Source organism: Arachis stenosperma, chromosome 4 (genome assembly GCF_014773155.1).
Source record: "Arachis stenosperma cultivar V10309 chromosome 4, arast.V10309.gnm1.PFL2, whole genome shotgun sequence".
Lineage (NCBI taxonomy): Eukaryota > Viridiplantae > Streptophyta > Magnoliopsida > Fabales > Fabaceae > Arachis > Arachis stenosperma.
The window spans coordinates 7,257,455-7,271,631 of NC_080380.1; the positions used below are offsets into that span (position 1 = coordinate 7,257,455).

The window sequence follows — 14,177 nt, forward strand, 5'->3', positions numbered from 1 at the left end:
GAGTCCAACTATTTTCAATAACTTCTTCACAATCCTCATGATCTGCTCAAAATGCCTCAAACCTGAAAATCTTATTCGCTCTATCATTTGGTTCTGTGTTCAAGATCAAAGGGCAATGATTTGAACTTATAGCTGGCAGAGCTTTTAACTGAGCATGTTGAAAAGTTTTTCTCTATCTCCAATTCACCATAACCCTATCTAATTTTTCTCTAATAATTACTCTATTTCTTGGCTTGCTAAACCAGGTAAACCTATTTCCTTTCAATTCAATATCAATAAGTCCAATTTTGAATACAAAATTACTAAATTCCTCTAATTTTACCCTTGCTTTAGGATGTAAGCCCACTTTTTTCTCTTGATGTAAAATATCATTAGAATTCCCGATGAAAGCTAACGGCTCATTTGGGTCTCTCTTTCCCTCTGCCAAATTACTCCACAACTTCCTCCTTTGTTTGAAAATAGGATTTCCATAAATAAAAATACTAGTCCATTCCTCTCTATTGTTTTCCTTCATTTTTGTTTTAATAAAATTATTACTCCACTGGTAAATATCAACTTTAATATTAGATTTCCAAAGTAAACATAGACCATCGAACAATCTCTGGGGTTCTACATAAAATGATTCATCAAAATGTAATCTTTTTCTAATCTTATCTATCTTATCAGCCTTAGCCCTAGTTTCCATTAAGTAGATAACAGCCGGTTTAATCTGTTTACACAGATTCACTAATTCTGAAATTGTCGAGGTGGCTGTTAACCCTCGACAATTCCAGCTTATGACAATCATGGTTGAGTTGGGAGCATGCTAAGGCCCGCCTCCTCAGCCATGATTATGTCCAAAACTAGTGAATCGGTTCCTTCTTCTAAGTACTTTACTAGTTTTTCTTTCATTTGTTCTGCTATTTTTTGCTTCTTTGGCACTTGATCTTCTCTTTTTGTCTCTTTCTCCTTCCATTCTTCATTCATAATCAGCTTCAGAGTATCTTTTTCTCTTTTCCTTTTAAGCTGCAGTCCTTCGTCCATGTTCTTTATAAGCTCTATTTCCCATCTTGCAATCTCTTTTATATTCTCTTCAGCTGTTCCCTCTCCATTTTCTTCATCACTAGCTAGCTCCACATAATATGCAGCCTCCTTTCCTGTCCCCAGATTCTCCTTTTGTTTATAATCTGTAGCGCCTATTTTTTCTCTTACTGATTCTCTATACTTCCAGTGCCACTCAGGTTGAACCTCAGCACTGATAAACTCCTTTCCTTTTCCAGCTATCCTTTGGTTGCTGAGCTCTTTAGTTTGTAATTCTCCCCCCATTATTATTTTGAGAGCTTCCCCAGTTGTTGTGTGTTCTGGAATATTATATTTAATTTGGGCTTCAACTTTACCCTTCTCATTCTTCTTTTCGGTATCTTGGCCTCTAAACTCTCTTAGATTTTGTTGTGGCATGTTCACACTATCCTCCTGACTCCTTTTTAGCCCATATCCTTTTATAACAACCTCTTTCCCTTTGGGCTGGTTTGTAGCCCTATATTCTTTTCTCCCTCCATTTTCAGCATAAGCCTCGATCTTGTTGGGCCTATCAGCATAACTTGACCCAACCTTGCTGCCCCTCCAAACTTCTCTTACAATATTTTCTTCCTGATTTTGTTTATTTACAACCTATGTTGCTTGCTCATTTCTCAACTATTCTAGATTTTTCAGTTGATAGGCTACCCCTACTTCCCTCTGTTCCTCCTCATATCCCTGAAAATCAGGTATTTCCTATACATTATCTGTCTGCACTCTAACTTCCACCATCTCTATCTCTCTCATCATTTTATTTTCCAAGAAACCTTCCTCTCCTAATCCCTGTTGTGGACACTGTTCAACCTTAACTGTGCTCTCTTCTGTTTCTTACTTTTCAACACTCTCCTTCTTACTGTGTTGTTGCTCACGCACTAGGTCAACTTCTCCTTCATTTCTCCAGCCACTCTTCCATGAACTACCTTCCTCCATGGCTGATAAAGGATGAACGGGATTCATCCCCAAACCAGCTGAATATTTTGGCTTTGTCGGATCCCAGCATGCCATGGCAGTAAGTTTACTACAATTCTTCTTCTTGTGCAAAAAATACCCATGTCTTAGGCATTTTCTCTCTGAATAAGCAAAATTCAGTTGGCAGCGCCTTTGTTATATCTCTACCCACTTTAATCCGTAAAAACGACCTTCTGAGTATGCCATCCACCAACAGATTTTCAACCTCAGCAACAATTTCCATTATATTTCCCACCTTGGTAGCTATTTTCTTATTCATGTAATCCAAAGGAAGCCCGTGAACTTGAATCCAAAATTCCATGTAGTTATGGATAACATCAAAGACCGATTCTCTTTCAGACCATAGCTGCAAATTGATTAAATTGCCTCTGATGTTCCATGGGTCATTCTGAATAATTTGTAACCCTTTTTTGATATCCTTAAAACTGAACAGCAATTTTTTTCTCCCTATATCTGTGACTGCAACTCCTTGTGGGTTTTCCCACATCCCTAACAGAGTATTCTTGCACATTTTGAAGCTTATTTCCTTTTTTGTGATGATTTTTTCCACCAGATTTATGCAATCAGCTTTATATCCAAACTCTCCTCCTTTGTTGAAGTTGATCAATTTTCCTTCTATAGACTCCAGCCCGTAGGTAGTCATTTTCAATATCTTTTTGTTGTTTCAAAAACACATCCTGAAAATAAGAATCCTAATCGAAGTATTTTGTGAATGTGATCAGGTATGGAACGATTGTGGCGATGATTGTATGAAGAGTAAATTATTGAAGATTTTCTGTTGGATAAGAACCAAACGTTCTAGTGAGACTCTCTTTATGTGAAAAAAGAGATCTCTCCTGCTGAAAAAAGGAACACGATTAATCCGGCAGTTTGATATATTTAATATTTGGAAAAGTATAGGGTACCAAGAGTTGTATCTGCCAACTATTACCAACACTAATTAAAATTAATTAATTAAATATAATTTGTTATGTCAATTAGGGATTTAGTGGGTCCATGCAATTTGAATTAGTAATGAGTGATAACGTACTAACCTAACAAGAGACTTTCACGCCAATTACGAACTCAGCATGGCACACCATCAAGCAAACCTAATTCTCATTCTTCTCGCTGATTGCGTCTCCGTCGGGTTGCTTTTCATCTCACTGGGACGCCGCTATTTGTTCCATCGACGGTGATTGCGCCTACACCCGGATCCAGCTTCTCCTTCATCGAATTGTTGAGGTCACTGACACGCCATCATTACCCTTATACGGTGATTGAATCTGTCACTCTGATCCCACATTGTTGCACCACTAGGCCCCTTGAATAGAAGTGTGACGTCAGTGGTACAAGGTGAGTCTCCATTGAAGTCAAGTGGACCAACCACCATTTCTATAGAAGAGAACTGCAACGTGAGTCTTTGAAGGTGTCACGCAACCCTCTTCTCCTCAACCATCTTCGATAAGACACATCTGCGATTACATGCAAACACAAAAAAAAAAACACATTCTTATAACACACGCATGGTAATAGACACATCCATATGTACCTAGACACATCCGAGAAAACTATGGAAGACACATTTGTGGTCAACAAAGCCATATCCAAACATAAGACACAACTCTGAAAAAGAAAACCTGTTAACATCACAGGACTATGATAACCACCTCCAATGTAAGACACATCCATGGTGAGACAACTCCGAAGATGTCACGATGAAATTAGGCAGGAACATAGAAGACACATTACATGAAAACACGAAAAAGACACATTCTTATAACCTGTGGCAGAAGACACATCCACGACGGTGCACTGGGAGGGTGATGCAGCGGCAAACGAGTTGAGATGAAGGTTTCACCTGTGGATGCGTCTCCACGACGGCAACATGCAACTGGTTTCCCGGCGGCGTTAGTGGCGGCAACTGGTTAGTGGCGGCAATTGGTTTCCCGACGGCGTTGACTCCGTTGACGAATGCGGCCGGTGAAGACAGCAATCCGGCGTGCTATGCGGTGCTGCAAGTGGAGATGGGGAGTGGGGGTGTGTCTCTACTGTTAGAAGAAGTGAAAAAATGGTTACAGTAAGATTAGAGGGGTAAACAAGTGGTATTAGAATTAACTAGGTTAATTTAAAATGTATTTTTTTAAATAAATGGGTTTTGTCTAGCAGCCCAATAACCTTTTGGCAGATATTGGCAGATTACTTATTGGTAACGTAGCACGGTTGTTAATATTTTATATGGACCAGGCCCAAACTAAAGGACATAAATAAATGTAAACAAGAATTGAATCGGATATAAATAAATTTTGATATTTTTAATTATAATATTTAAAACACATATTATTAGATTTTTTTATATATTTAGTTAAGATGTATTTTAAATATTACTAACTAAATAATAAAAGTGTAAATTAATATTATTTAAAATATTAAAAGATATTAACTATTTTACATTTTATATATTTATCTTTTTAATCACTCATATGTTTAATAAATTATTTTTTTAAACAATATATATTTTTTTAGTAAATTACCTATATATATATATATATACACATTACTATAATAAAATAGATTAAAAAATATTTAAATATATTCAGGCCATTAATATTTCAATCATTTTAATTGTTAATTTTAATTATTAAAAATATAGTGTTACACTTAAAATTTTTTCAAATAAATTAACTACACGGCTATACTCTAATAGTTTATTGAATATTGACTGATATGATGTAAGTCATTGAAAAATGATGATTGCACAATGTGCGTAGTGAAGGGTGGTAGATAGACTATAGACGCATCTAATCATCTCTCAAATCCACTAAATTAACATTTGCCGGTCCAAGTAACCCGGGTCTCAAATCACGTTCCTTACGTGTACTCTCATTCTTCGCATCATCATTTTCATCTTCTTCTTAAATCTTACGTGTGTATAAAATTAAAATCGCATAAACCAAACCTTCCTTCTCATTGTTGACTAGGAAATAGGGATTACGAAAGCTTCATCTTTTTCACACCCTGCTCTACTCACTCATGGCTCTGAAATCGTTCATTGAAGTTCACCCTGACTCTCATTTCCCCATACAGAACCTACCTTACGGTGTCTTCAAGCCCCAACCAGGTTCTTCACCTCGACCCGGCGTAGCCATAGGCGACTACGTCCTTGACCTCTCTGAAATCGCTTCTGCTGCTCTCTTCAATGGTCCTCTCCTCAACAACTCTGATTGCTTCCACCAGGTTAACACAACTCTCTCTCTCTCTCTCTCTCTCCAAAACAGCAGAAATCTGAAATTGAAGCTTACTTTCACTGAAATCTCAAGTTTGGTTTAGTTCAAGTGGTTCGGTTATTGTTTAACTGAGCTAATTAGTTGTACTCCTTTCGGATATCGATACTAGCACTAAAGGTGCTCCCATTTTTTGGGGCTAAGATATCGTAATTTATGAGCTTTTTGCTTTGCTGTGAAACCGGAAGAAACGCAAGCAATGTATGTACCTGTTAATTAGGTGAACTCTTTTGAGTTTTGACCCCATATTCTTCCGAAGATTTTTCCTTTTTTTTTTCAATTGAAAAATTTTTTTGAACAAGGCGTAGTTTTGGAACCTCTGTAACTACTAACTACTAATTGGTTCCCATGTTGTGTTTGTAATTGAAACAGCCTAATCTAAATAAGTTTGTATCCCTTGGAAGGCCAGCGTGGAAGGAAGCTCGCGCTACTCTTCAAAAGCTCCTTTCAGGTACAAGTTACAACCTCAATTTGTTCTTTTCTTTTACTTGCTTTATTTTTATTCACTCTTTGTTTGTATATTACAGCATTTTTTAATGGAAGAGGTTGATGTGTCTTTTAAATAGCTGATTCTCATGTCAAAATTGTGAGTTAGGGTCTTTTTTTTTTGTGCTGAAAAACAAATCTATTTTCTTTTTGTTATATATAGCAACTGAGCCAACCTTGAGGGACAATGCTACTTTGAGGGAGAAATCACTTGTGCCTATGGTATGACACATTGTGATTCTTGTTTTGGTTATTTTATTACTTTGTGTTTGACACTTCTTACAATGGTTTTGATTTGTTGATGTATACATTTTCAGAGCCGTGTGGAATTGCTTCTTCCTGTTCAGATTGGAGACTACACTGACTTCTTTTCATCTTTGCATCACACTAAAAATTGTGGCCTCATATTTCGCGGGTCACAGAATCCTGTCCTAGAAAATTGGTATGTTCATTTGAAATGGAAGCCTTTTACAAATCAGCTAAGAGAAAAAATTGTTTGTAATGGAAGAATGTGAAACTTCTTTTGCAGGTATCACCTACCCGTTGCCTATCATGGACGAGCATCTTCTGTTGTTATATCTGGAACTGATATTGTTCGACCAAGGTTAGAAGTTCTGTTGCTAATTCTAACTTGTTCTATTCCAAGTCAATGTGCTTAAGCTACTTTTTAAGATATCTGCATTTTGTCGGTCTTATGTTTTTGAAGTTATCAAATTTTGCTCCATCCAAGTTGTGTTGGTTAACATAGGAAGCTTTGTCATGCACCTAAATATAAGTAGGCTAATATAACTTTATGTCAAATGCTTTAAGAGTAATTCTCAAGTGTATATTACATGAAGATTGAGAAAATTTAAATGAAAAAACTAAGCTTCGGCTAATTTTAGTTCATACAATGTTCTAATTGCTCTGCACCCTATCTCACAATGTATGCCACTTTGTGGTAATTCCAGAGGTCAAGCTCATCCAACACCTGGATCTCCACCTTACTTTGGTCCTTCTCGAAAGCTAGATTTTGAGTTGGAAATGGTTAGCCTTTTTTCTTTGTGGATATTCTTTTGCCATTTTATGATCTAAATACATGTATATGTTGTTGTTTTGAAGATATAAAACTCTGGATTAGATATTCATCCATTTGATTCTTCCCTTTTAATTGAGCTGTCAAGGTTCTTCTGCATTACTTTTCTCTTCTAGTAAAATTCTTAGTTTTCTTACAGGCTACTATTGTTGGACCTGGAAATGATTTGGGGAAACCTGTGGATATCAACAACGCAGCAGATCATATCTTTGGTGTTGTTCTAATGAATGACTGGAGTGGTAAATATCCAATTCAATCTCTTTTTGATGTCAATTTGCCGTATAGTTGACAACAATGTGCTGGCAGCTTACTAAATTATATTTTGCAGCTCGGGATATTCAGGCATGGGAATATATTCCTCTTGGCCCTTTTCTTGGCAAGAATTTCGGTATGAAGCTTCAACTAATTACTATTTCATATTCTTAAAGACCAACTGGGGAAAAATGGGAGTAGCATCTTGCATGCGTTATTTTTTCTAGAAGGAAAACTTTTGGTTTATAGCTGCTATTGTAGTGTTAACCTTCCGTTACGGTCTTTGATCATCAAACATTGTGTAGGCACAACAATATCACCTTGGATTGTGACCCTAGAAGCATTAGAACCTTTTGCGTGTGAAGCCCCAAAACAGGTGAATGGTTTCTTCCTTTGGATATTAACACTTTAGGAACTGTATTTTGGGCCTCTCACTTCTAATATTCATCATATAATGATAACCATGGCATACTATCTAATCTGTTGTGTGTGAAATGCAGGATCCTCCTCCACTTCCATATTTGACTGAAAAAGTATCCAAAAACTATGATGTTGCACTTGAGGTATTTCAGAGCACTTTTATATCCATGTGCTTGAATAGTATTCCTTCCTTTTAACATTCAGATTGAAATTGATGGTTTTCTTAGGTGATAAACCTTTTATATTATTATTCTAAATCACATAATTGTCTCCTTCCGCAAGGTTCACATTAAACCAGCTGAGCATGAGAAGCCAAGTGTGGTGACACGGAGTAATCTCAAGCACTTGTAAGAGTTTCTTTCCAATTAGCGTCAATAATTCAGCACATTTATTTAGCTTGTTTCCCAACTGTAATTTTTATACCTGTCATTTTACCTCAACGCACAATTAGGCTTACTACATGACAAATGCTTATGCTGACCTGTGAAAGTTCATCCATGAAATAATTAGTGCAAATAACACGTCTCTCATACATAGTGTATATATTCACATATGTAGCCCTCTTACTCTGCAGATATTGGACATTGACTCAACAGCTTGCTCACCATACCATCAACGGTTGCAATCTGAGACCAGGAGATCTCCTTGGAACTGGGACAATTAGTGGTCCTGTAAGACTTAATATCTTATGTAGTCTCGAGTTTTGATTCCTCACTGCGGGGTCTTCTTCAATCTTTTGAGTAATTGTTCCTTGACATTTGTGTGAGGAGATTCAGTTAAAATGGGTGTTCTTTATTGCAGGAGCAAGAGTCCCGTGGATGCTTGCTGGAGTTAACCTGGAATGGACAAAACACACTGTCATTGAATGGGGTAGATCGGAAATTTCTTGAAGATGGAGATGAAGTCACCTTCACTGGATATTGCAAGGTTACAAACTTACTATCAATTAAAGTGTTCTACTTATTTTCGATTTCTCTCTCTCTCTCTCTCTCTCTCTCTCTCTCTCTCTCTTCTTGGCTATCACTTAGTGCTTGTTCACCCGAACAAGTCCTTAGCCATCAACTCAATTTTTTTAGTTTAATAATCCAACAACATAATTTATCCCACAAAAAATAATAAATTCTGATGATCCTCTATCATGTCTCTGCTTTTATTTTGTAAAATGGAGTTTGCATAGAGAATAAGCTAAAATTTTTGGTTGCTTTGCAGGGAGATGGTTACACAATTGGGTTCGGCAAGTGCTCCGGCAGGATAATTCCATCAGCTCCCTGAGGACGCCATTGTTGTTGCATGCTTTTCTGCAGCTAAGAGTAGTTGAACTGTTGAAGATCCAAATCTGGTATGCAGCCTGGTTTTCCATTATCAAGTGAATTGATGTGTGATGAAATAAGTATACACATTTCTTCAATATAATAAAACTAGTCCTAATCTTTTATCTTCCGGTCCATACTGTGGTCTGTAGATGTGATTCATTTTGCAACAGCGGACCTTATGACTTCATCTCATATTGTGCTACTAGAGGGCTGCACGCCAACCCCTCAAGGCTCGTGTCTATTGTAAATGGAATAATACCATGGTGTATTGTAATTTTTAATAAAAAATGAAAATTGTTTTTTTACAAAATGAAAATTATCAAGGGAAAAAAATGTGCATTGCACATGTTCTTTAGAAATTTGGTAAACAATTTCCTTCTTCACTCAATTTTACTTTTTATAAAAAATTTATCTTGAATAGGTTATAGTAACTACAATGGGCTTTGTTAACAAAAAAAAAAAAAAAAAACACTACAATGGTCTTCGTCGCATGTAGCCCTACTAGTCGCTGGTAGTTTTTAGTTAATTCCTTAATGTGGGTTCAAAATGTTAGCTTGCTCCGTTTTATGGTGGGTCTTGGAATTAGCTTGCTTGATTTTTTTTTTATTTAAAAAATAAAATTTATTAAAATTAATAAAAAAATTAAAAAATTAAATATAAATAAAAAATATTTAGATTATAATATAATTTTTTAATATTTTTTTAGATTTTTAATTTCAATAAAATTATTTAAAATGATATTTGTCAATAGAATTATTTTTATTTTAAAAAATAAATTACATAATTTGAATATATATAAAATTATAAAATAAAATAAATAAATATAATAATTAAAAAAAATAAAAAAAAATATTTAAAAATTATATAATTATTAGTTACAAAAACATTATATAATTATTAATTTTATAATAGTCATAACTCTTTTATTTATTAAAAAAAAAAATTTGGCCCGGTCCACTGCCTCCGCCAAAACTCACAAATTTGATAAATTTTTTATTCCGCCAAAACTCACAAATTTGATAAATTTTTTATTCGGCGGATTTTAAATTCTAATCTACCTGTCTTTCTTAGCAAATTCGGCGGATCAGCTGGGATTAGACCGTTTTGCCACCCCTAACTCTTCAGCACATCATTTCCTATTAAAAATAAAAGATCGAGCAGCGTTAACTTCATTCAGCTGCTACTATAGCTTGAAACTGAGTCTGAAACCTTACTATAGAGCAAAGACTTGAGACTTGATGAGATCACAGAGCCATAAGAGCCCTTTACGCCTGAGGAAAATAAACGAAGCCCATTCCTTTAAAAAGTGAAAAAGGAGCATGAGAATTAAAGCATTTACGCGCTAACACCATTCAATCAAGAACCAACAGTCAGCACTGCAAGGCTTGTTCAAGTGGCATGACCGTTGGTCTATGAATCCATATAATATGTGTGTGAGTTGAGTGTTATGAACCCAAAAAAAAAAAGACTCTAAAAAATAAAATAAAATATTTATTTATTTATTTATTTATAATAATTTTCCTTCTCACTCTTTTGCGCACACAGAAACAGTCACCTACAAACTTTCTGTCTGCGACTGTTGCTGTCTGCAATCCCTGACTCTCAAGCACTCACTCCAATGAACCATTCTTCCAGATCCACCACCGCCGTTTCCCACCATAATGACCATTCTGCCCCTCCCGAATCCAAAATCTCCAACCCCGCTCTTACCATCCAATCCGCCTTCCGCGCCCACCGCATCCGCACCCTCTACCGCAAGATCTCCACCGTCGATTCCGAGGCCGACCGCCTCCAGCGCCTCATCCAGAGGCAAGAAACCGTGGACGCCGTCCGCACCAACCCACTTCAGAAGCTCGCCATCAACGAGTCCCTCATGTCCCTCCTCCTCACTCTCGATTCTGTCCCCGGATTCGATCCAACGGTCAGGGAAGCTCGCCGGAAGATAACACGCCGGATCGTGAGCCTCCAGGAGATCCTGGACTCCGTGTCCGAGTGCAAGTTCGATGAATCGGGTTGGTGGAACAGTTACGACGACGTTTTGGTGAGGAATTGGGACCAGGTGATTGAAGACATGGAGGAGAGTGTTTGCAGGGAGAGAGGTGGCGATGATATGGATAAGTTCTGCGCCCAATATTTAGGGTTCCGCTGCCTTCAAAGGTTCCTTCGTGAACCCTGATTTCAATTGCCCCCTTCAACATGTATAAGTTACTTTGTTGCTTGTGTATGAATATTTTATTCTCTATAATGTACTTTAATTAGCAAGTGTTATATGGTGAAATGAATAGCATGTATAGATCTGTTAAAATACTACTAAGATAGCATTTGATGAAATTAATACACAATATATGATGTTATAGTTCACAAAGTACAGCATCCTTCAACTATTGGATTTGGCACTGTCACGATTTAAGTGTGAAGAAACTTTTATTTTCTCACATGTTATAGTACCTTTAGATCTAGTAGTGTAGGTGATTAGGTGTGGAGTAGTAAGAGGTGATGGTGGTGCTAATTGAGGCAGTTGCACTTGCACTTGAACATGCATCTCTTGCAGTCAGAGAGTGTAGGGTAGCCGCCTTTGTTGCAGTCACACTTGCTGATGCAATAGGGCCTTGAACCCCCATCCCACAAGCACCGAGCCATGCAGTGCAGGATTGGGGTGCATGAGGGACATGAACTTCTCATCTGGTTCACTATGCAGTCCTTGCACCCCATACCATCTGAAGGCATGCAACTCAGTGCAGGGGAAGCCATAACCACCACCATTATCACCAACACCGCTTCTACTTGGACCCCCATTGCATTCTTCTTTGCCTCCAGATTAACCAGAGTTACCAAGTTATTCTTTTAGGTATCTATATACCAGTTTCAGAAGCTAGTATATAAATTTGGGGAAACAGTTTAAGGTAAGACTGAATTTAAGATCCATATGAGGGCATCGAAAAGTGGGGATGCATTCATTTGGAGACGGTTGCCTGATACTGATATTAAACTCGCACTTGCTCTCATAAAGTCTCTGGCAGCACAAATCTGTCTTGGTTTGCACAATACTCATAGTTGTCAACGCTATCATCTATGGATTGCCATGGATATTTGATTTGAATAAATACTTGCATGCTCTTGTTAAAGTGGGATGTTGTTTTTAATTGTTTACTAACTCTGTCATGAGTCAACTTTGAGTGTCAGCATAAGGATATGTTAAGTAGCAGCCTGATTGTGTGTGCATTGTGTGTCAGTGAGAATACATCACCAAAGTTTTTATCTTTTGATTTTTAAATTGTATTTTCAGGACATTTATTGATAAAACAGTAAAAAAAAAAACTAACAAAAAAAAGGTTTTATTGCATTTGTGAATTTTTTTAACAAATGTCTTGAACAAAATCTAAAATTAGAGACAACGAATTGAAGGATCTAAAATGATTCCTCCGATAAATTCAATAAAATCTATGCAGATCCTCAACTGCATGTCCAAAATACGCTCGAGTTTCCAATCAAACAAATGTACTAAGTAGGAACTGAAGGGTTCTCCCAAATCTCATTCTTCATTTCTAGTCACGTGAAAACAAGCAAACCTCAAAACGCCATAAACTTCCTTCCCAAACTCCATCACCGCATTCAGCTCCCTCGTGGCCTTTTCATAAACCCGGCACCTTGCCAGCGCCGGAAAAAACAGCCGCAACGCTGTCTCGTACACAAACGCCACTGTCAGAATCCACGACACCATTCCCGGCAGACGCCACTTGCTCCCCCTCGCCCTCAGCCACTTCTTCACTGCCACCTGTAAGTAACATAATCAACCAGAACGAGTTTAGAAAAACAGAAATTCTAAACTGCCAATATTTTAATTTTTTACACGTATACCTTTATGAATATAATAATATCAATAAAGAATATAGACAGATAAATTATTATTATTTTTTAGGAAGAAATGAACCTCAAAAGCCAAACAAGTCCCGTGAAGCATAAAGAAACAAATGGCATCCCACGATGGCTCCCACGGTTCCCACGCGCCGCGCCTCTCACGCTTGATGTAATAGAACACGAGCTCGTGCATGGCGGCAGACACCGCAAAAGTGGCGAGTATTGCGGGGAGCGGGGCCCACCTCGTTCCAAGGAGACGGGTGGCGGCAGTCACGACGGGCTGGTACACCGTGGGCTGCAAGACTTTGTGGACCACGATGTTCCACCTTCTCCCCCAGAAATCCTGCAACGACGTGGACAAGTAAGGCTGGTCGAACTGCGGCTCCAGCTGAACACCGAGAAGCTTCCGTGTGAAGAAGGAGAAGACGAAGAAGATGAACTCGAGACCAATGTACATGTGGAGACTGTACAAGAACAACACGAACTTTGGATGAAGACTCTGTTTGGCAGTATAGAGAGGGATGAGAGTGGCTAACACCACAATCGCTGTGGGGAAAGCGTAGTTGAGGGATGGTCTTTGAATTTCAGGAGGGTAGTTTTGTAATTTGATAGGGAGGAGGGAGAGGGGGACGAACTGGCGGAGGGGGAGGAGGTGGTGGAGGGGACCCTTTCCGAAGGAGAAGAGGAGGAGCTTGAAGGTGGTGAGCCAGGAGAGGATGAAGGCTGTGGGGCCACCGAGGTGGACGGAGGTGAGTCGGAGAGGGAGGAGGAGGAGGATCACTATGGCGGGGAATATGGCGGCGAATCTTGAAGACCCTCCCTTTGGGATGAAGTTTCCGATCGCACGGCAGTAGCATACTGTTGCTGCCGCTGTTGTCCATACCATTATCAAGTTCAACGCTTCTCCTTCCATCAAATGCCTCATCAAAAATCAACTTTATTTGCCCTTAATTATAAATTCTCCTATATCAACTTATTAACTTGCTCGCTCTTGTCAAATATACTAGTGCATTCACCCGTGCGATGCACGGGAATGGCACAAAAATAATAAAAAAATATTAGATATATTATATATGTTAATTAAAACTGAAAGGTAAAAAATTAGTATTTAATTAATTTAAATAATAAAATATTATTAACTAATACATATATATATAATTAATTTTTATAATACATAAATTATTTTTTATAATGATTTGATTTACATAATTTTATAATAATAAATAGATTATTAAAAATTAAAAAAAAATACTAAGATCTTATATTCTCTTTAAATGTATTTTAAATGTATTTTATATTATTCTCAGCCAATTTATTCTTGCTTTTAAACTCCAAGTATTTAGTTTCAAAATTTGTATAACCTGAATTCTATTATTAAATATAAAAAAATTATAGTGATGTAAATTATTTTTTTATTTTTTATATTTTTAACAATAGAATGATCAATTTATATATAAAAAATATACTTTTAAAAAATAAGTCTTT

At 37.2% G+C, this 14,177-nt stretch overlaps 3 protein-coding genes across 4 annotated transcripts; 2 read left to right on the forward strand and 1 right to left on the reverse strand.

Moving 5' to 3' along the window:
• The first annotated feature begins 4,952 nt into the window (after positions 1 to 4,952).
• Positions 4,953 to 9,177, forward strand: LOC130976846 (fumarylacetoacetase). 2 transcript variants are annotated; one of them, XR_009084779.1, is made up of 15 exons: positions 4,953 to 5,241; positions 5,661 to 5,739; positions 5,938 to 5,996; positions 6,092 to 6,216; positions 6,304 to 6,378; positions 6,725 to 6,800; positions 6,989 to 7,088; positions 7,178 to 7,237; positions 7,407 to 7,477; positions 7,602 to 7,664; positions 7,804 to 7,868; positions 8,096 to 8,192; positions 8,323 to 8,448; positions 8,731 to 8,860; positions 8,984 to 9,177. XR_009084779.1 is itself a non-coding variant. In XM_057901782.1 (14 exons), the coding sequence occupies exons 1-14, from the start codon at positions 5,038 to 5,040 to the stop codon at positions 8,791 to 8,793; spliced, it is 1,263 nt and encodes a 420-aa protein (XP_057757765.1). In that variant the 5' UTR covers positions 4,953 to 5,037; the 3' UTR covers positions 8,794 to 8,956. The 2 variants fall into 2 exon arrangements, 1 of the variants encoding a protein (XP_057757765.1); XM_057901782.1 differs by lacking the exon at positions 8,984 to 9,177 and having other exon boundaries at positions 8,731 to 8,956.
• Positions 9,178 to 9,736: 559 nt separating this feature from the next.
• Positions 9,737 to 11,079, forward strand: LOC130976545 (BAG family molecular chaperone regulator 5, mitochondrial). Its single transcript, XM_057901431.1, has one exon. The coding sequence runs from the start codon at positions 10,453 to 10,455 to the stop codon at positions 11,008 to 11,010; it is 558 nt and encodes a 185-aa protein (XP_057757414.1). The 5' UTR covers positions 9,737 to 10,452; the 3' UTR covers positions 11,011 to 11,079.
• Positions 11,080 to 12,153: 1,074 nt separating this feature from the next.
• On the reverse strand, positions 12,154 to 13,645 carry LOC130976543 (probable long-chain-alcohol O-fatty-acyltransferase 5). The gene is made up of 2 exons (XM_057901430.1): positions 12,766 to 13,645; positions 12,154 to 12,609 (listed from the first exon to the last, which is right to left on the reverse strand). The coding sequence occupies exons 1-2, from the start codon at positions 13,615 to 13,617 to the stop codon at positions 12,367 to 12,369; spliced, it is 1,095 nt and encodes a 364-aa protein (XP_057757413.1). The 5' UTR covers positions 13,618 to 13,645; the 3' UTR covers positions 12,154 to 12,366.
• Positions 13,646 to 14,177: the final 532 nt, after the last annotated feature.